The 21668-nt window shown below is 41.7% G+C and overlaps 3 protein-coding genes across 10 annotated transcripts; 2 read left to right on the plus strand and 1 right to left on the minus strand.

Moving 5' to 3' along the window:
* Window positions 1–1788: 1788 nt before the first annotated feature.
* On the plus strand, window positions 1789–8045 carry LOC109632990 (ribonuclease ZC3H12A). The gene is made up of 6 exons (XM_020092563.2): window positions 1789–2138; window positions 3046–3482; window positions 4020–4159; window positions 5594–5828; window positions 5973–6079; window positions 6215–8045. Exons 2-6 carry the CDS (start codon window positions 3118–3120, stop codon window positions 7210–7212), a joined length of 1845 nt encoding a protein of 614 aa, XP_019948122.2. The 5' UTR covers window positions 1789–2138; window positions 3046–3117; the 3' UTR covers window positions 7213–8045.
* Window positions 8046–9015: 970 nt separating this feature from the next.
* Window positions 9016–11553, minus strand: LOC109633014 (centrosome-associated protein 350). Of its 4 annotated transcripts, none has more exons than XM_020092597.2 (8): window positions 11416–11553; window positions 11104–11195; window positions 10939–11023; window positions 10466–10650; window positions 10287–10383; window positions 10056–10200; window positions 9591–9830; window positions 9016–9215 (listed from the first exon to the last, which is right to left on the minus strand). In XM_020092597.2, the coding sequence occupies exons 1-8, from the start codon at window positions 11429–11431 to the stop codon at window positions 9158–9160; spliced, it is 918 nt and encodes a 305-aa protein (XP_019948156.2). In that variant the 5' UTR covers window positions 11432–11553; the 3' UTR covers window positions 9016–9157. The 4 variants fall into 4 exon arrangements, with proteins under 4 accessions (XP_019948156.2, XP_069393561.1, XP_069393560.1 ...); XM_069537460.1 differs by having other exon boundaries at window positions 11104–11220; window positions 11416–11550; XM_069537459.1 differs by having other exon boundaries at window positions 11104–11220; window positions 11399–11538.
* Window positions 11462–21442, plus strand: LOC109633013 (mucin-21). Of its 5 annotated transcripts, XM_069537454.1 has the most exons (11): window positions 11462–11590; window positions 13559–13687; window positions 15107–15175; window positions 16760–17830; window positions 17966–18040; window positions 18179–18213; window positions 18358–18453; window positions 18974–19136; window positions 19308–19369; window positions 19508–19609; window positions 20286–21442. In XM_069537454.1, exons 3-11 carry the CDS (start codon window positions 15139–15141, stop codon window positions 20535–20537), a joined length of 1893 nt encoding a protein of 630 aa, XP_069393555.1. In that variant the 5' UTR covers window positions 11462–11590; window positions 13559–13687; window positions 15107–15138; the 3' UTR covers window positions 20538–21442. The 5 variants fall into 5 exon arrangements, with proteins under 5 accessions (XP_069393555.1, XP_069393554.1, XP_069393556.1 ...); XM_069537453.1 differs by lacking the exon at window positions 11462–11590 and having other exon boundaries at window positions 12992–13687; XM_069537455.1 differs by lacking the exon at window positions 11462–11590 and having other exon boundaries at window positions 12992–13687; window positions 17969–18040.
* Window positions 21443–21668: the final 226 nt, after the last annotated feature.

Raw genomic sequence — 21668 nt, forward strand, 5'->3', positions numbered from 1 at the left:
TTAAGGAAATAAGCGTTTGATGTTCACAATACCCAGTCGGCACTAATCTCATCCAATCTCCAGCTCTTCAAGATTTGCAGGACTGAACAATGGCTGACTGGAAACCAACCTCACCTTCCAGCATAATCCATCTATAAATTACAAACCAGTACACTCACACGACTGTGGACTAAATAGAGCTTTTACAGACTGAATTCAGTGCAATATAAATGTCCTTAATGCCAATGACACGGTGGATATTAATTCATGGTGCACTTGGAAACTCTCCCACACACAGTCAGGTGGAGGATAACTCACTTGGACAGAGGTATAAATTCATGTGCTCCCTGTTTCTTTCTGTCTTTGAGTCTGAGTTGGATATGTGTGTGTGTGTGTGTGTGTGTGTGTGTGTCTCTGTGTCTCTGTGTGTCTATGTGTCTGTGTTCACCCCAACTCATCGTTGCCGGCTGCAGCTCATTGCCCTGCAGTAATATCAGGCCTTGCAGACACCTGGGACCAGTGGTGTGGACCCTCAGAGGAGGCAACCGCCTGGCAACTGGCCCTGATTACTTTCTCCACTCTCTGGAACTCAACCCTGTATATGCCATTAACCAGCTCCACGCAGTGTGATCCCAACTCGACCGTGCCATTAACCCTGTACACAAAGGGTTGTTTACAAACGTACACACACACACACACACACACACACACACACACACACATACATACACACGACACACAACCCCAGGTCTTAACCACCAGCATCATGTGAGCACAGCCTGTGCAGCTGGATAACATGAAACAAGAGTGACATCTAGTGGCCAACTTGGAGCACAACATACAGGGGCCGTTACATACGAGCAGGATTTGAATATAATATAAAATAATATAAAAAGAAATGTGGCAGAAGATGTGACTCTTGATTATATTGTCTGATAACTGAAAAAAGAGTTTAAATGTGATCTCACTATAAACTCACTGTTGCCTTCCATACACCAACCCAGTGTGGGCGGAGTCTCCTGTGTGTTTAACGTTAATCTCGCACATCACACTTCCATATGTGTAACATTAATTATCCAAATTTCAATATGAAACACTCCTAAATAGATAATAAAATAAATACATACAATAAAATCAAAATAAATTACAGATATTTGGGATGCATCAAAAAAGTACTAATAACTAATAACACCAGTGATAATACACAGAATATGAACAGTTGTATTTAACCATCGAAAAATGCTCTAATGAATCACTTTCTGTAGCAGTTTGAAATATGTTGTCTTGAATTCTTGAATTCAACTGAAAATATCCAGGTTATGTTTCTCAACATACTCATTATGTTGAGTAAGTTTTCATGTTCTGTGATACAAACACGTCATCATTTGTTTCCCCAGGGTGAACTGAAACGTCAACAATAATCAGACTAGATGGAAAAATACAGTTGCTGAGGGCGGGGTTATGGTTTGGCCCCCTTCTCACCAGGGGGCGCTGTTTCCCAACATATGATTTTCCTTTTTCATTTCCTTCTCAAAAAATAAATTGAACAGGAGATTATCTCATATACAAGAAATAAAAACACTTAAATCAAAAAATCACATACATTCTTATATTTATACCAAATGAATGAAGGGATGTGAAAATGTCAAACTACACATACATCCTTAAAAATAACCAGGACAATACTCCAAATAGGTTGACAAGGACAAAAAAGACAACGAAACAAATTTAAATACTTTGTCCTCCCCTTATTTTACCCTCATATAATTATAATACCTCCCATCACACCTTCCCATCTTTTAAAGTCAACTAGAGAGTAAACTTCCACCGGCTGTATGTAAATGTAAAACAGCCACAGACCAGCCTGTACATCAGGTTCACGTTGTATTTCCTTCTCTCACTTTGGAAACACTTTGTCTCACATGTGACTGAGCCGCAAGGAAAGAAACACAACCTTATCTGACGTATGCAAATGTTTGAGGACTCTGCGCGTCTCCCTGTGGAAGAGTTTTTTCAGGAGGGAGGTGCCAAGAAGTCTGAACATTGTCAAAGCTGCTGAACGTGAAGAGGACTTCACTGGGACTTCCGATCACACGAGGACAAGAGGAGACGCCAGGAGACGCCAGGAGACACCAGAAGACACCAGAAGACACCAGCAGGTAAGTTGTCGCTTCGCCTCTGCAGTGAGATTTGTTAACGATGAAAGTGAAAAGGAGGCTGTAACCTGAAACCTTTCACCCACCGGTTCCTGCAGACATGTCCGACCTGTCACCTCTGTCAGAAACAGCTGTATTCTTACAGTCAGTGTGTATTACCTCACAAACTGTTAGCATACACTTTACTGCGAACACACTGTGTGGAAAGCTGCAGCCTTCCTCCCTGTAGTTACCTGACAGAGGCCGATCACACTTTACAGTGAGAAGAACAGGCCTCTTTACCTGATGGTTGCTTTTGTCTCCTGGTGTTTAACAAACAATAACCAACGTTGAAACTTATCTGATGCCGTTTGTTTCTCTTCCATGTTCTTGAAATATAGTATATATATTGAGAAGTAACATGGAAAATGGAAGATATCACATTAGGAAGGAATAGAAACTTCATGGCTTGGATGAATTATAATGTATGAAAACTTTTTGGAATGTTCTGGGTCCTATGATTTGTGTTTAGTTTATACTTACATCACAGTGCCCTGGTAGACCCAAGGAAACTAAAAACAACATAAGAGCAAGATAGTCTCACTAAGTTGCACTGTGGCTTAATATGGCTAACACAGTTATTTTAAAAATGATGATTTACTCTGTTTTGTTATTGATTAACTGATTTATCTTTGTTGCTCAAAAGATGATTTCTCTATCTGTACTTTAAACACAAGCCTTCACAAGACGACTGACCTTCATCACATTTAAAATTCCAGTTGACATATCCAAAGATATCTGTCAGACTGAGATATGTGCGTTAGTATGGAATAAGATGCAGAACGTCAAACAGAAACAACAGATTGTTAAGATATTCGATTTGAGTTAATTCAACATGTATTCCTAATAAATGTCATTTTTCTTCCGTCAGTCAGTGAATATCATCCAGAGGAGGATATAACACGTCTTCTATGCAGCTGAATAGAGGCCCAGATGCTCCATCATGGATCAGGTACTTCCCAGCCAGAGCTCAGCTGCAGGTCTGCTGGAGCCAGACAGCGAGGAGCTCCAGCTCAGGGTGGGCTCCTTCAGGAAACTGGGTTACTCCTCAGAGGAGGTCAGGTCTGCTCTGAGGAAGCTGGGGCTCAGCACAGACACCAACTCGGTGCTCGGGGAGCTGGTCAGGATCCGGACCAGCACCGCACCCTGGAGTTCTGACGGAGATGAGAGGAGAGGCGGACTAAAGGACCCTCTCCTGCCTCCCAGCTGGGCCAATGGACCCAGAATCACGACACAACTGGGGCACCAGAAGAATACAGAAACAGAATTGAGACCTATTGTGATTGACGGCAGCAATGTTGCCATGAGGTAAATCTGAGAGCAAGTGTTTCCTCTCTTTTATGGGGCCAGTAGATCAGTAACTTAAATCATTATCTGTCCTTTTCGTGGTTATGTTTGCTACTTTGAACTGCAGAGCTGCCACATATGTACACAAAGAGTTACTGCATCCAGCGACCTCAGGGGCTGGTGTCATCGACCTGGGGACAGAAAACTACCTGTAGTTTCAAACTACCATTGCCTAATGCCACGTTGTCTTTCACCTCTGACCCTGAAACAAATGCATCTTCCTCCTCCGCGGTGGTGGAAGATGTTTTTTTAAAGGCGTTCACCATCCTGTCTGTGCACGTTTTTGCAAAGGCAGCAGCTACAATATGCAAATTCCAGAGACACACCTCATGATAGATAATTAAGTGTAATGTAAATACATGACGTTCACACTTCACAGTAATAACCTGAGGGGAGGCCCCGTCAATGAGAACACTCACGTTTGAACAGATTTACTATTTAGTCAAATTATCTGTGTTCATTTATTTCTACTTGTTCCCCCGCCTCTGTCTTTTACAGCCACAGCAACAAGGAAGTGTTCTCCTGCCGAGGCATCCAGCTGGCAGTGAATTTTTTCCTGGATAGAGGCCACTGCACCGTCACTGTGTTTGTTCCCAGTTGGCGACGAGAGCAGCCCAGACCCGACGCCCCCATCACAGGTAACAAAACAAGAATGTACGACACATTCCCAGTCAAAGCAGAAACGTGTGATTGGCTAAACCTTAAGTTAGCAGAGGCAAACACCATTATTTGACTGTAAAGTTTTGCAAACAGGTAAATTCAAATGATAGATAATGGTTCAAACAGAAATAACATTAAACTCTTTCTTTACCTCTTTTACTCCACAAATTTGCAGATATACGCAGTTTTTTTAAATGTGGGAAAACCTGTTAAAAAGGTGATTGACTGATTTTTCCATCACCAGTAGAGGGGTTTGCCTCTCTGTAGCTGTAGGTACATGTGTATTCCTCTATCTGTTGTATTCCCTCAGCAGTCTTGTGATAATGTTTGAATGTTGTCCGAGGCTGAGCTGCGGAACACGTGACAGATGCATGTGGCAACACAATCAAGATTATGAAAGAGAGCTACTGAGTTATGTTTTAACACGGACCCACGAGAGCAGCGGGTGTGGGAACCTTAAATGATTTCCTCCAGCACTTTCCATGAGGTTACAGTATGATGGTGTGATAGTCGTATGGCAGCAGGGCACAATAAAGGGCTCTACATGTTTGATGGCTGAGTCATTAAGGTTTCTGGGTGTATCTGAACAATCCATGTCAAGATCACGGCATCTGACTTTTGATGCCTTTTATTCCATCTCTTCTTTCCACCCACTGATAATGACAACAACAACAACTTTCAAAAAATGAAGAAGCTTCTGCCCTTTTCAAACTGATGCATCATCACCTTGTGCCTCTCAGGATTTAGTAACCGCTGCTCCCCAGGGTGGAGTAATCAAAAGGATCTGTTTTCATTCAGCGAACAAGGAAGTAAAAATCAGCCTGCAGTCATTCCAGGGAAAGCCCCATCAGGAAGTACAGCTGTGTTTTTACTCCCACACCTAGTTGAGAGTTGCTCAGGCTGAAGTTAAGTGCTGACAATCATCTACAGTAGGTGGTTGAGTGAAGACAGTCACCCTGAAACACACAGACACTTGTTAACAGACGTGGTTGAACGTACTGTCTGTGTGTTTCGTGTCACCTGCAGGCCTCTTGGATGGTTCATTTCATTTCACTTTGAATTTGCAATAAGCGCTAACAATGCACATATTGTGTTTCCATTCACTCATGCAGGTAGAGAAATATGATATTATGTACATGGAGATAGTTCTGATGTTGGTTCAGGTGATCTAATGCCTTCTTTGTGTTCTGGGATTTGATCGCTGGAGCTTTGTCGGATGGTTCTTCTTTTTTTTCTTTTTTTTTAAACCTTGTGGTTATTGTTGCTTGACTGTGCAGTCGAGGATAATGATCAGTGCATGTCACATTACATAACAATGGTATGCAGCTAATATACAGCTGTGATAATGATACACCACAGTTAAATACAGCGTTAAAGGGTAATGGCTCGGACATGATTGTTTGCATTTCCAGACCAACACATCCTGATGGAGCTCGAGAGACGTAAAATAGTGGTGTTCACGCCGTCGCGGCGAGTTGGGGGCAAGAGAGTGGTCTGCTATGACGACCGCTTTATCGTGAAGTTGGCGTACGATTCGGACGGAGTGATCGTATCCAATGACACCTACCGTGACCTCCAAGGAGAAAGGCCTGAGTGGAAGAAATGCATCGAGGAGAGGCTCCTCATGTTCTCCTTTGTGAATGACAAGTAAGCAACGAGTGTGTTTCTCTTTTCCATCACTTTCCTTTTCACAAATAAGATTTAATGCAGCTGCAGAGGGAATTCTACAGCTCGAGAGAAAATCCTCCTCCTGATTTCTCATAAATGCGTTTTATTTTGTGTTTCCTCCAGGTTCATGCCCCCTGATGACCCTCTGGGTCGCCATGGCCCCAGTCTTGACAACCTCCTGAGGAAGAAGCCTCTGCCTACAGAGACGAAGAGGCTGCTCTGTCCTTATGGTGAGATTCTATTAATACATGTGTCAGGAGGAGAATCCCTTTAGCTGCAACGTAGATGCATTGGGTGTTTTTTTTGGACAAAACAAAAATGTGGCTCATTAATTAAATGACCTTTACCTTTTTTTGTTTTCTCAGACAAAAAGTGCACTTATGGCATCAAATGCAAGTTTTACCATCCAGAGCGAGCCAACCAGTCCTACCTCTCTTTGGCTGATGAACTGAGGGAGAAAGCCCAGATTTCTACTGCGAAAGAAGAGAAAAAAGTCACATTATCACCCAGACAGCTGCAACCTGACACAGGACCTGCTCATAAAGCAGGTTCTCATCCTCGAGACTCTAACACGGAGCTTGTGAGAGACGGGCAAAGTTCCTCATATCCAAGTGTCACCAGTGAAAACAAACTGTTGTACTGGGAGGATCCTATGAAGAGTTTCAATCATTTGCTCCACTCAGGCCAGAGTCAGAAAGATTGGCCTGGGCTGCACTCGGCTCCCAATCATTACTACACCAACGTCTCTAACGAGTACCTGGATTCAGGCTTCGGCTCTTTTGACAGCCAGTACTCTGATAACTTGCATGGCCTCAGCAACTCCCACAGACTCAAGTCCCAGCAGCAGAGTGGCCTCACTGGAACCAGACACAACAACAGCAGCCCCTCCTGCAGATGCTGTTCTCACACTGGGCCCTCAACAGCTCACCCACAACACCACAGGAGCCTGGACTCTCATTGTCACCTCAGCTATGCTCACATGTTCCCACCAGCTGTGCCACATCATAACAGCCTCCCCAGCCCACTCCATTATGGCGGTGCCCCCCATCAGCAGCACAACTACTGGTCAGATCCCTTTCAGGGGCTTCCCCAAGCCACAACATCATGCAGTCTCCCCTCTTCTGTCCATTCGTCACACTCCCACGACTCTTGCTGCTCCTACAAAGGCCACGAGTATCACTCCTGGGGCCAACAACCTCCTGCTGCCTTTGACCCACAGAGGATGGAGCTCCGCAAGAATCTGTACACCATCTTCAACCCACATCTGGTGGATACAGTCATGGAAATGTTCCCACATCTGATGAACGCAGAGAAACTGGCTGAAGAGATCCTCAAGCTGAAGACTCAGAGAGGAATATTGTGATGAGCTTCTTCCCTTTGCGCCCTCAGATCAAACAAGGTACATGACCTCGGTTCTATTCTAAATACTTTTTAGTGTTTCTTTACTTGAATGATTAAAGCTGCATGCAAAGATGTTTAGTTCTGTGAAATAAAAGTGAAATTTGCCTTAATATTTATAAACAGTTTAGACATTATAAATGTCAGAGTGTCAGAGTGAATAAATTGAATTCTCCGCCTGGCCCCCTCGTATAAAGTCAGCTAAATCTCCGAAGGAGCTGATGTGAGAACACACTAGGAGATCCTCCGCAAAAATGGAGAATATCACCTTGTCATCCATGTTTTGGATTAAAAAAAAATAGTTTTGATTGTTGATGCATATTGTGTCAAATGTGATTTATTTAAAGTTCTCATGTGACAGGAAATCACTGTATAAAGTATTACTTATTCTTTTACTTCCGCTGTGGTTCTCCAGAACAGCCTGCTGTTCAGTGTTATCTCTGTGAGGTGTGTATTTCAACACATTGTGGCCAACCATTGTGTTGATTCAGGTAATCAAAGTGTCCAGGCTTGCATGTAGCGTTTACAGTCAACTGTAATCCTATAAGGAAACTGAGAAAAAGACTTTCATGCTAGTAAAGGGAATTTGTTTGGTGTGTGTCATTAGCCGTTTCCTGTAAAAAGGTTTCATGGAACACTCATAGAAAAGAGTTCTTGAAACACGACACACACGTTTGGACTAATGTGTGACTGAGGATGTGATATATACCTACTGTAAATTTAAACTGTAAGATACAGTAATTGTGTCTGTAAAAAGAAAAAACATGTCACTGTTAATAAACTAATGTGTCAGATATTCTCTTTTCCTGTTGGACTTGAACCAGTTTTTCTAAAGCTTAGTTAGTTTTTCTGTAAATAGTTTTATTTTTCCAGTAACAGAGGAACCTAGTGTCAGCACTCACTCGTGCTTACATCACAACCGACAATTCCTCCTGAATTTCACAAGTGCACTTCAGGTCACTTCTGTTTTTCCAGCTGTGATCTAAATGTACACGATTCAATGACTTTATTCGGACGGCATTATTCCAGTATGAACCAGATTAAGACAACAGTGTAAAACACACAGCAGATTCAGATAACCTCAACCTGAATGAGGTCATACTCACATCAAATTAAAACGTGGAGTATTAGTATTAGTCACAGTTTACAGACATGTATTAGTCTTGCGTTATAACGTTCCATTGGTGTTTTCACAGCGTTTTGCAACATCGGGTCATCCGGCAGTTACAAGCTGCTTGATGTCATAATCAGGGATGGGCATCCAAATGTATTTTAAAGTAAAATAAAAAGCACCTTTATTGTTAGTGCATCAAAATAACAGCAGCCACGCGAAGATGCATATTAAGAGAACTTAAATCTATGAATGTAGTTGTATGTATCATCTGCTTCACATTGGTTCATTCATAAACCTCCAGGCTTTGGTTTGAGTTTTTTCAGAACAATTGACTCTGAGGCGAGTTGTTCTCTATTTGCTTAGATCAAGAGGCCCTTCAGGCGAATACTTGAGTGTCATTCAGAAGAAGACAAATGTTTGCACTCAACAGGTTTGTAACACCTCCTGTTATCATACTTTAAGTTGGTGTTGGTTTTTCAGTTGAGCCTGACGTGTGTTTGAAATTCTGCATTTTTCTCTGTGACACATTTACCTTGTTGTTTGTTTTATTGACAGACCAAATCTACAATTTGCACATAAAGAACGGTCACACACTGTAACACACTGCTTCACACAGTGTTGAAATAGTAATAGTATGATACTTCAGAGACATGATACACAACATGCAGATTTTATATGTGTACTATTGTGTTCTACAAAAATACCTCATTACAATAATGCATCAGATCCATGACTGTAACTACTGTTCTCTGGTCAGTTGGTCCTCTATAGAAAAGCTTGGCGTGATGTATTCTCGTCATTCCCAGGCCATCAGTAGTTTGTGGAATGGTACAAAGGCACCGTATCCAGGTTTGCTGCAAAGGGCAAAAAGCAAAGTCAAAATTGAAACTGAATAAATCAACAAAAGATAAAGTAACAGAGAAAACATGACATTTGCATTAAAGCTTTCACATGTGCAACCTATTTAAGTTGCGGGTAATTATTTAATTTCACCATCAACAGAGGACGAGATTTAAGTCAAATGAGTTCACTCCTTACATGCTGTAATAAGAGCTATCAACTTGATCTCAGACTCAGATTTGCATATTCAGGTCTGTCACTAAGGATTTGCTCAAGTATGTGCGGAGGCAGCGTTTGACAGTTGAATACCTGCTGTCAGTCGTGTTGCGTCACAGTCACAGAAGCTTCATTTTTCTTTGATCGCACAATAAGGAAATGAAGTCAGTTACCATTCAAAGTAGCTGTGTCCCCTGTGGCTGCCGCCATGCAGCCCGTGCTCAGGTGTCTGCAGCTCCACGCCAAGGTGGAGTTCTGACTCCCCCTGCAGGTGGCCCAGGTAACGGATTGTTCCCGTGCTGACTCGTCCAGAAGGCAGCATGATCCTGACCCGGTGGCCCGGCTGCAGGTCCATGGGGGAGTGGGGGACAAAAACCCGGTGGGGCCCATAGGACGTCCTCCACGATCTCACACTGAAGGAACAGGAAGGCTCAGTCAGTAACGAAGCCTGAGACGGTGAAAGTCAATTCTACAGGACTTTAAATCAGGGGTTCCTAAAACTCCCATGGCCCCAGCTCCTAAAATAAAGATTCCAGAGACTTGTGACCCGTCTTCTCCTCTGTGGTGCCTGGTTGAAGCATATGAATGATATTTATTTTAGTTTGTAGTTTCACATTTGCTGCACACACGTCCTGTACCTGGTGACTGAAGACGAGGAGGATGCGAGTCTTGAGCTCAGCGCTGTCGATGAAGATAAGAGACTGTCTGACAAACTGCTTGTGCAGCCGTCACCTCTTGACGACAGCTCACTTCCTCTGTGTAGGTTCATGTGTCTTGAGAGACCTGTCCATTAGAAAACAGCACGTTAAGTCTCTGGTCAATCTTAAACTCTTGCATGTATGAAAAACGTCATATTTCTGTCATTTTACTTGAGCTCTCCTCAAACACTTCTCCATTGTCCACTCCTGACTCTCCCTGATCATCACAAGTGGCCACGTTCACCAATACTCCAGCCTCAGAGGTCAGCTGAGGACACAGAGGGGAGTTATCATTAACAAAGTCATAAACACACACACACACTCACACACACACACACACACACACACACCTGACCACGTAGCTCTTCCTGTTTTCTCTGCAGCTCCGCAAACCTCCTCTCCCATGACACTCTCTCACAGGCGACCCTGGTCTTGAGTGACAGGATGTCTTTCTCAGCTTTGGTCAGTCTCTTGTTCAGGCCGGTCGTGCGGTCGGGGCTCCCCGGTATGGCTGCGATCCCTTTACTTTCAAAACCTGACAACAGAAGTCAACTGGTCACCGAGACACATGTGCTCTTGCACGTGTGCGGAGAAAACTATATTTACAGCAGGATGCAGATAAGATATTTTTCTTTAGGAAGCAGATAAAAAAGAAATTCATTTTTATTAGTTTACATCTATAATTCCAATAAAGAAGTTCAGTTATTAAAATTATGATTATTATTATTATCAGCTACTCTGAATAGAATTAAACCAGTTAAATAAAATCTGTTATAATCAAAGGTTACAATTTTGTTCATAGATTTTTATCGCTGACTCTTACCCACAAGTTGTTTCATCTGTCGGCTCGTCTCCTCTGTAATGTGTTGTTCCCTTGGCAAGAATCTGATTGCATTATATGGGCAAATCTGCAAGATTGATACACAATAAATAACAACCCCGTCTAAACTGGCATTCAAATTTCAATACAAATGCCTCATGCACTCACCCAAAGGAACCTGCAGGTGCACAGTATCCCTTTAAATGTCCATGTAAACACAGTCCACAGGATATAAGCCGTCATGTTGGAGCATTTTCTGACTGGAGAACGAATGATATGACAATCCTGTCAAAAAAATATTTGAGTGTATTCAGGACTGTGGTTTTACTACACTGTGGCTGTCAGAGTCCAGAGGATCAGGTGTAGGCTGCTAAAGAAACTAACTCCTGTGGGTGGATGCTGCAAACTCAAACAAACACAAAACACAGACAGTGACAAGGATCAGACGGAGCTGGACACTGACCTTTGCCAGAAGCTCACCTGTAGACCGTCCCATGTGAGGTCATATGAAAATAGTGGCTCCCATTTCTGCTCAATGGGCCTCTGTGTGTAGTCCTGCACGGCCAACGCTGCTAATGTGTAGCACACAGAGCTCAGTGGCCTGTTGCTACGTATCAGGTCTGTGTGAACGCTGCTGCTGACGACTGCTGGGAAGGTAAATCTTCTCTAATCTTCTTAGTCATGCAATGACAGAGTGTAGTTGTATCCTGGCTGTTTAATTTGGTCTGCCGAGCCTCAACTGTAAACAATAGGATCCCACATGTTAAAGCTGTTGAAATCTGTCTGTTGTGTCAGTGAATCAGAAGAACTGAGGAAGAATTAAACACACGTCAGGCTAAAATGTGTGTTTTTACTTTTTTTAGAATGGACTCCCACAAACACTATTCTAAAATGGAACCATGATTACGAGATTAAAGTGACACTTAGTCAATAATTCTGTGTTTTCAATCATAATACAATTCAAATGTGAGATTTGGTCCCAGAATTATATGATGCAAAACAAAAACACATTTAAAATAACAGAAGGTCAACAAAGTCTATACAAAGTTCTGCCCGTCAAACAAACTGCCTGACCTGGTTCGTTTCATTTCCTCGATGAGATTAGTTTTCATCACTGTTCAGTGGAGGGTGCTGTTCACCAACCACGTTAAAAAGCTGTTGTTTAGGCTAGGGCAAGTATTTGTTCCCAGTTGATTATTCACAGTACACAGAGTTTTTGGTTTCAGAGTAAAGCTGGGCGTTCAAATGAAACGTGAGCCCACAGTTTCCATCTGTACGGTGTGAATTTAGTCCGAACTCCTTCCTTGTCAATTTGTTGCTTTTATGAAAGTAAGAAAAACACTCATCTCAGGTCATGTCCTTACACAAGCACACGCATTTTACATACGTGTAAACAAACAACCAAACAGTGAAGCTAGATTCACACCGTTTCATCAGCTGTGTAATATGTTTTATGTCATTTGATTATTGTTTATAGGATAGGCAATATTTTGCAAAGTAATTTTTTTTTATATTTAGATGGACGTATATCTGGACTTAGTGAAATTATTACCAAGATACAAAAACATAATCATACTCTGTAAGTATACACTATATATTTTTTATACAGGAGATTTCTCTGACTGTACAGCCAAAATACTTTTTAGGCCACAGAGATTTGTTTGCTGCAGTACTGGGAGTGGCCCCAAGGGGACAAAAAGATAGCAAAGCTAAGTGGCTGCACTTACCAACTAATAAATGCAATGACTACCAGATGATGCAGACTGAGCCTTTTGGATGCAGTCATTATTTCACTGAGTGATATACAGAATGTAGAATAAACAATCACACCATGCCGCTGGGTATGTCAATTAACGAGCAGATAATTCTCTTACAGTAAAATTCAAGGCCGAAATTTATGTTATTTTTAGAATATTTCAAATGATCCTGTTTATCCTTCCATTATTCATCCAAACACAACAGACACATTTCTTTGTTTCCTGCAGCTGCCATGAAGAGAGTAAGGATTTCTGTCACCCAAATTGTGCAAGTGCCTTTTGTGTCGTGTCCAAGAATTCTACGTTCTTTGGGCCACAAAGGGGTAATTGTAGTGTGAGGGGGCTGGTGGGCAGAGAGCGGGGTCTGATTTCACATTGTGTTGAACAGAAACCAGAAGGTTTCCTATACAACAGCCCACAGGGCACTGCAATCTCACCTGTACTCTTATAGGCCAGCAAAGGCTTAATCCACTGAGTTATTTTGGTAAATCTTTAATTGCAGGGTGCACAGTTTTAATTAAACTTTATCAAAGCAACCCAACACTGCAGCACGTTGTAATGTAATATCGTCTGTTATGTTAAATCGACTTACGGGAAAATGGGATTTAAAGATATTGTGATAGCTGATGGTGAACGGGGAAATTAAAGTATTCATGTTGGGGATGGAATCTGTTTTTAAATTCATTTCTAAAATTTGACCGTATCAATATCAAAATATCCAAAATTCCCCCCCGTCAGAGATCATCACCCCATCAATTCTCAGGCATCTTTAGATCCGCCCAGCAACAGGAGGCTGTTAGTCTCCTCCTCTCACCCTGGTATAGCTGTGCAGGTGAGAGTTTCCACTTATTACGTTGCCACTCCAGTGCTGTCAGCAGGAAGGAGAAGGGGGGAGGTGACGGAGGGCAACAGAGAGAAAAGGAACACCAGTGTGAGAGAGAGAGCTCATTCACTTCAAACCCAGCTGACAAAACGTCCTGCAGAGTGCACCCCAGGTGAGTCGCCTCCACCGATTTTAAATGATGACTTCTGTATGTTTTAAATGTAACTAAATGCAGCTTAGACGGGGAATCTCAAGGTGATGAAGGACAAAAACTGTGTTACCACAGTGGATGCTGCAGCAGGGGGATGTTGTGGGATCGTTTATGATTTGCTAAAATTTGCTAGAAACCATATTTAATGTGTAAGGTATGTTATCTAATGAGAATATGAATGAAAAACAAGTATTTTCATATATATAGATTCATTCATATAATTTATTGAGAGTCTTAGTTTCCAAATAACTAATTCCCCTCATTTCAGATAGCTTGTAATTTTGTTGTTTTGTTTTTAAATCTCAAAACTGCCTTAAAATGAACTGATTCTGTTTGATAATGAAATTACTCCCAACAAAAAAAACATTGTCAGGTTCTGTGTTTGTAGCGTCTCCTCAGACAGGCGTCATTTATTCTTATCAAAGTGAGTAGAAATGTGTTTTCTTATGAAGGTTTCCCTTTTTCTATATTCTAATACAAGATGATGCTGTTATTTTAACTGGTCTTTGGCGTCAACTTCATGTTTCATATATATAACATGATGAGAATGTAAGTTTAAGTCAGGACGACCACGAGGATGTGGTTTAAAACATGAGCTCTTCAGCAGCTGGACACACTTCATCATGCAAAGAACAGAATAACTGTTAGATATCCAAACTTCACTTCACCAATTAAACTCAGCATTTCGACCTAGATGCCAAGATGGCTTATGTTGTCACTCAGTTTCCAGGGTGTAGAGCCCTGAGGAGTCCATGCTGGAATCCAAGGGAGAGGGGAAAATAACAAGCCACCTGACGGTTCTCCCAAGGGAACTGATTGAGGAACAAACACATTTTAATTGTGTTTGCTGATTTGCGAACAGAGACACTTATCATATAATTGCCAGTGACTGCATGACCTCATGAGGGGGGGAATATCACTAAAAACTGCTCGTCAGGCTTAAGCCTAAAATGTTTTATTCCAGGAGCTGCAGATGTTCGGGAATAGGTAAGTGCAGCATTAAATCTCACATTTATCAGTTTCGGGTTCTGTGACTCAGCCAAACAATTAAAGGATCAGTTTCAGCAGAACAATTAGAGGATTGTAAAGAGAAGAGAACACAGATGACTCCCACAGATCTAAAGAGCTGCCCACTGAGCGCGACAGTAATTCAGTGAGTCCTATTAGCATGGGTAAACAGTTTGAACTGTGCCCACATTACCATTCATCATAAAGATCCATTGTCTGCGCACAAATTAAGTTTGTGTTGCTCAGTTTGTTCTTGTTTGTTGGTTGTCATTACGTCTGCAACAAAAACCTTGTGTACTTTAATAGGAGAGCATCCTGCAGCTGCCCATTCATGTTTATTGTGTGTTTTACCTTAACATGATTTTATTACAGGCTGGACAAAGCGCTCCCACCCTTTTCTCCACATGACAATGGCCTCTACCACTGCTGTTAAAGACACAGGTATGAGTGTGTGTTTGCTCAGGCTTTTAAAATCATTGTCAGTGGTCACAGACACGTTCCCTTATTTGAACAAACCTTGTCTGTCAAGTTACATCAGTTGTGTTTGTATATCATGAATGTGTCTCATAAAGATATTGGAATCTGTACAACATACACAATTCATTACCTTAGACCTAAAATCAAGATATGGAAAAACTCCAGAAAGATAAAGTAAACAGAAATAAAAAATAGTTGAATTTCACATGTGAAAATCACAGTAATAATTCAGTCAAAGCGCAGGAATATACAGTATAGTAGGATCTGTTTGTCTTCTCCTGCCGAGTGACGTGTGTGTGTTGCAGTGCAGGTGTTTTTAAAAGATGCTCCAACTTCTCAACCAACTTCTTCTGCCAATAGCGACTGTTGGTTGATGTTTTCTATCCAAATTAATTCAGTGTACTCTAAAGAGTAAATTATTTGACTGCAATACATGATCAACTTTGTAAATTTAATGGTCCATAGTTGCCAAACTGTAAAGATATGAACAGGGGCAGTCTGGAAACTGGGACTCAATTTTCACCGTCCCAAAAGCAAAGACGTCCCACTGTCGCTCTCCAGTGAATTAAACGATGACACATGCACGTTGGCTTGGTGATTATTCACAATGCTGCTTGTGTGGCCTCACACCTGCATTTACTCCAAACCAGCTCCTCTGATGCGTGCATTTTATTTTGGTAAAAAGCGTCTGCAGCCACGCTAACAGCCATGTGAGGCTGTATTTAGCCACAGTGGTAACATGCTAACATGCTCACTAAGACTTTTGGCCATCATCCATCATGCAGCTCTTTATCAGATGTAAATTGACTTTAGCATGTCGACTTGCTAACATTTGCTAATGAGCATTCTTCAGTATGTATTCAGATTTTATTCTCTTCTCATAACTTCCCTTACAAGAAGTTAAAGCGAAGCTAAAAATACCTGCCCTGCTGCTATAGAGGCAAAGTTTCACCAAATTAGTTTGATCACTTAATGGTAGTTTCTGAATATTTAAGTCTGTGACAGACTGAAACTCCCATTCCGAAGCACACATTGCTTTCATGGCGAAACTTAACATAACTACCTCAGTCTGATGTTGCACAGCATGATTGAAAATAAACTACACATACCTGCACTTTATACATATTTGTTGTTACTGTATTTATATTTATGTCAAGGAAGTTCGTAGATTTGAATTTGAATTTGATAAAGACCTACGTTAATCCTAGAGATACAGATGTTTAAATATTTTACTGGATAAGAGAAAAACCTAAACAGATTAGTTCCAAAGTATTGAAGGTTCCATCTCTGGGTACCATGTCCATCTGTATCAAGTTTAATGGCAATCCATTGAACCGCCAGGAAAGGTACCAAAGTGGGATAATAAATATCTGTGCATAATGGCGTGGCAATGGATCTAAGCCTTGACCGATGAACATGTCCCATGAGACACCCTGCTAGCAAAGATCTCTAATAAGCCATTTTGAGAAATGCACTTTTCCTGATATTATGAAAAGCTTAATACTGCAATTAAATACATGTTTCCTACTATGTTTCCCCAATTGTCAGGTTTCACAGGCGCCCTGCTCCTCCTCCTGTTAGGACTGCTCCTGCCTGCAGTATTAGTGTCAGGGCAAAATAACACAACTGCAGCCGTGACAATGATCAACACAGCCTCACAGCCAACCACCATGACGTCTGGAGCAGACAGCAGCACCACCCAGGCCCCCACAGCAAATGCTGCAACACAATCCATGACCGTCACCACAGGACCCTCCACCTCCCAGGCCCTAAACACCACCTCTGGGGCCACAACAATGACCACACAGTCCACAAGGCCCGACATCAGCAGCACCATCCAGTCTACCACCTTAGGAGGTACGGCACTCAACACCACCACCCAGTCCCCCACAACCACTGCAACCTCCGGGGGCACCGCACTTACCTCCACCACCCACTCATCCTCCACCAACACCACCTCTGTAGGCTCAGCATCCAACACCACCACCCAGTCCCCCACAACCACTGCAACCTCCGGGGGCACCGCACTTAACTCCACCACCCACTCATCCTCCACCAACACCACCTCTGTAGGCTCAGCATCCAACACCACCACCCAGTCCCCCACAACCACTGCAACCTCCGGGAGCACCGCACTTAACTCCACCACCCACTCATCCTCCACCAACACCACCTCTGTAGGCTCAGCATCCAACACCACCACCCAGTCCCCCACAACCACTGCAACCTCCGGGAGCACCGCACTTAACTCCACCACCCACTCATCCTCCACCAACACCACCTCTGGAGGCTCAGCATCTCACACCACTCAGTCCTCCACAGCTTCTGCCACATCTGGAGGCATGGCAACCTCCGGGGGCACCGGACTTAACTCCACCACCCACTCATCCTCCACCAACACCACCTCTGGCGGCTCAGCATCTAACACCACCACCCAGACTCTCACTACTACAGCCGCCTCTGGAGGCATTGCATCCAACACCACTCAGTCCTCCACAGCTTCTGCCACATCTGGAGGCATGGCAATGACCCACAACCAGTCAACCACCAACACTCTCACCTCTGGAAGTTTTGCAATCACCAGCACTCAGTCCTCCACAACATCTAACACATCTGGAGGTATTGCATCCACCACCACCACCTGATATCCCATCACCACTAGCACCTCCGGAGTCACAGTGATCACTGCTACTAACCCGTCCACCTTCAATATCTGTCGCTTCTAATTCTTTTCTTTTTCTACTGTTGGTTCAGCAGCCGTGACCCAACCCAACATCACCACGATGGCCTCAGGTGGGACCGGTTTAATTCCCTCCTCTTCTTCCACTGGTATTGTGTTTGCTTTTTAATCAAATATTGAGACGCTTCAATCCAATTTCCAGTCTTAGTTTTTCCCATTTAAAGAAAAGAAGATTATTGGTTGTTTTCTGTTCTTCCATACATTTGACATCCATCTTTTTGCCACAGGTGGCATGACTGGTACCAATGGAACCACTGTCTCTGTGAGTAGGATAGGCCCACCTCTTGAGAGACAAGTGTTTTTCTGTTGTCACCTCTTCTTCTTCATCATCCTCTCTGTCTCTCATCTTCATCATCCTCTCTGTCTCTCATCTTCATCATGTATGTCTCCTCTATCTCAAACACAGATGTCCTGTCCCTCATTCAGCTGTAACTACTCGGAGTGCTACAGTATGTACAGCAGTCAGAATGCCACATCATGTCCTGCTGATTCCTTTTGTCAGGTAAGGAGACAAACGACTCTTTAGAACCTCACGAAATGATTTAATGCATTGTTTTAAACGATAGTATAATTCAATTAATTAATTTCAACTTAGGTATTTAGTAATATGTACATATACAGGAAATTATACAGTTGTTTTACTAGTAATTAGTGTTGTGTCAAAGAAGTTGAACATTGACAAGATGTAGATTTGTCTGTAAGTAACTCCTCAAAGTTAAGGTTAATGATCCTTTTCTGTATGATTTGCACTTAAACTGTGTAGGTTAGAGCCTGAATAATATGATTTTAGGGGCTGATGCCAATATCAATACAGGGAGTAAAATATTTCCGATACCAAATATTGATTGATATATGTATAAAAAAAACACTTGGCGATGAATACAACCAAATATATTGGACTTGAATGAAGAAAACAAACATAAGTCAGGCTCTACATGTAAATATAATGGTCAGTGATATTCATACAAACAAGAGAAGGCAAAGTAAATACTCTCCACTTGTGTCGTTCTGTATCGTATCAGCTGATGAGGCAGATGAACATGTTCTACACCGTCAGCTGCAGTGCTTCGTGTGCTGACAGCTGCATCAACGCCTCCCAGATCAACTGCACTGAGAACTGCTGCAACTCTACTGGCTGCCTCAACAGCAGTTTTGCTTCCATGATGATGATGAACATGACCACAGGTAAACAGACCTCACACCTTTACTCCTCCTATTCCATGACTCAGAACTGTTACCTCTGTCTTTATCGTGTTCCTGTGATAAGTTATTATATTTTATTAAATCTCGTGAGTCAGCACTTTAAGTCTTTATTTCATTTCTTATAGTTTGACTCTTTTCTTCACATTGTTTTAGCAACTGGAACCACAACAACAATGAAATCCAGTACAACTACTACCACCACTGCAGTAAACAATGTAAGGACTGACGGCTGCATGTGTGTGTGTGTGCTGGGTACAGTGTGTGTGAGCAGAAAGCTTAACTTGTCTTCTTCTTCCTCCAGTCATTTGGTATTTTAAAGTCAAACAATGTAAATGTAGTTCTCTTTTTTTCAGGGAAACAAGTGTCATCGAGGTATGTGTACTGGCTCAAATTGCTACACAGGTTTTAAAACCGCAGCCCTCCAAACCTGCTCGTCCTCACAGCCACACTGTCAGGTGAGAACTGATATTGAACAGTGTACTTCAAAAGTCACCAACATCCATAATGTTGATATAATGTAGCTCCAGGAACCCTAAATACTTCATTTCTACCAATAAGATTCAAGAAAATGTTTTATTCTCTCGGGTCCAGGTTCATTACAAGTTCTGATTTTCAAAGAATACGTCTTTGTCCGTGATTATCAACCTTTAAACTGTCCTGTGTCGTATCATTAAGGTTGTAAAACAATGTTGTTTTGCTATTGATGGACACAAATACAAAGTAAAAGTTCAAAAACGTACACTGAAAAAAAACAACTTCAATAAATATTTAATTAGTAACACACAGATTAATGTAGTTTATTTAAACTAAGGTTATAGTTATATCAACACAATTGAGAACTTTGATTTGAAGAAAAATAATTTGCGTGTGTGATACCAATTGAAGTATTTTAAAACTTTAGGATTATTTTAACATTTTCAACTGCCTTTCTCAGTTTATCTTTACATGCTATATACATGAAGATATATTAGTATGATGAAAACTTCACAGTGCTTTCACAGATGAATTCACAAACTCCGGCGGGTTATGAGCAATATTTAAATATCTCGGCCTCACATTTAGACGTTTGACCTCACGTATCCTGCACATATACACATATACAGCTCTATTCACTCACTGTCGTGTTTGCAGCTGAAAAAGGAGACAGTGGACTCCTCGCTTCAGTGGACGGCAGGTTGCATTTCCAACTGTTCTGACAAAACCATATGCAAGGACTCCACACCACCCCCGTGTCATCTGGAATGCTGCAACGCCACCAGCACCTCTTCCTGCCTGTGGCTGAACGGTACACTGAATGTCCCCTCGTTCGCCACAAGAGGCCCTCTTCACACAGAACTGATAACCTGTTTGCTCTGCCTGCTCGCCATCACCCTGATGCTGTGAGGGACCAAGAGCAGGCTCAGTTATTATGTAGGTCATGTTAGATATCCAGAGCTTTGTATAACTCACTTCCAAAATTAAAGCAGGTTACGGTTTACTTCATATATCTCAGTGATATTCATATGTGATTGTGCTGTATATATAAATATGGGATAATATAAATGTAAAGTGATAATGTTGATTTTATTTCTTTTTATTGAAGATTCTCGATCACATTTTTATTTCAGTTTCAAGACCAGTAACAAATGTCTTTTGTTTTTCTAATTGAAAGCACACATCACTAACTTCAGGAAAATCTTGTCTTTATAATAAACTAAATAACACATTAAAAAACGTTTTTATTGGAGTGAAGTTTAAATTAAAGCTCAATGCTTTGTTTTAGCCATGACCTTGCCCACGACTTATTAAATTTCCACTCTCACCTGATTTTTAGACACATTTTAAATTTTGGATGGGTGAGTGAGCCTAAACACTAGATTTTAGTGGTCGTGAGCATTTTGTACCATGTTTTTAATAAAACATTTCCCCCTTAGATGAATAATTTTTGAAGCCATTGCAAGAGTAACGCAGCTAAAAGTCTATATGCACTTTATGAGACTCAAACTCTGAGCTGTCACAGGATGTTGTGAAGGTTTGCTGAAGAACTACTGTCAATGTAATCACAATGAAATGTGCAATTCAGGACTTTTTAGCTACTTTTTGTCAAAATATTTTTTTTGATGTGGTTTGGATGTGTACGTGGTGTACAAAGTATATTTTTTGGTATAATGGTGTCATCTAAATGTTACATGAAATCAGACTGGTGTCAGGTTGTTCTAGTTTTGTGTTTCTGTAAAATATGATGATAGTGCCTGAAGAAATATATCTAATAAACTTTATGTTTGGTGACTCTTGATTTGATGGCGTTCTCGATGGGGTGAAAGGTGAAGATATTTCTTGGGCTCACAGAGGTTTTCATCTGTACTTGTATGTTTGTCAGATATATAGATAGACAGACAGATAGATAGACAGACAAACAGAAAGACAGATAGATAGATGGATAGATAGACAGACAAACAGAAAGACAGATAGATAGATAGATAGATAGATAGATAGATAGATAGATAGATAGATAGATAGATAGATAGATAGATA

This window comes from Paralichthys olivaceus, chromosome 13 (genome assembly GCF_024713975.1).
Source record: "Paralichthys olivaceus isolate ysfri-2021 chromosome 13, ASM2471397v2, whole genome shotgun sequence".
NCBI classification, from domain to species: Eukaryota; Metazoa; Chordata; class Actinopteri; order Pleuronectiformes; family Paralichthyidae; genus Paralichthys; species Paralichthys olivaceus.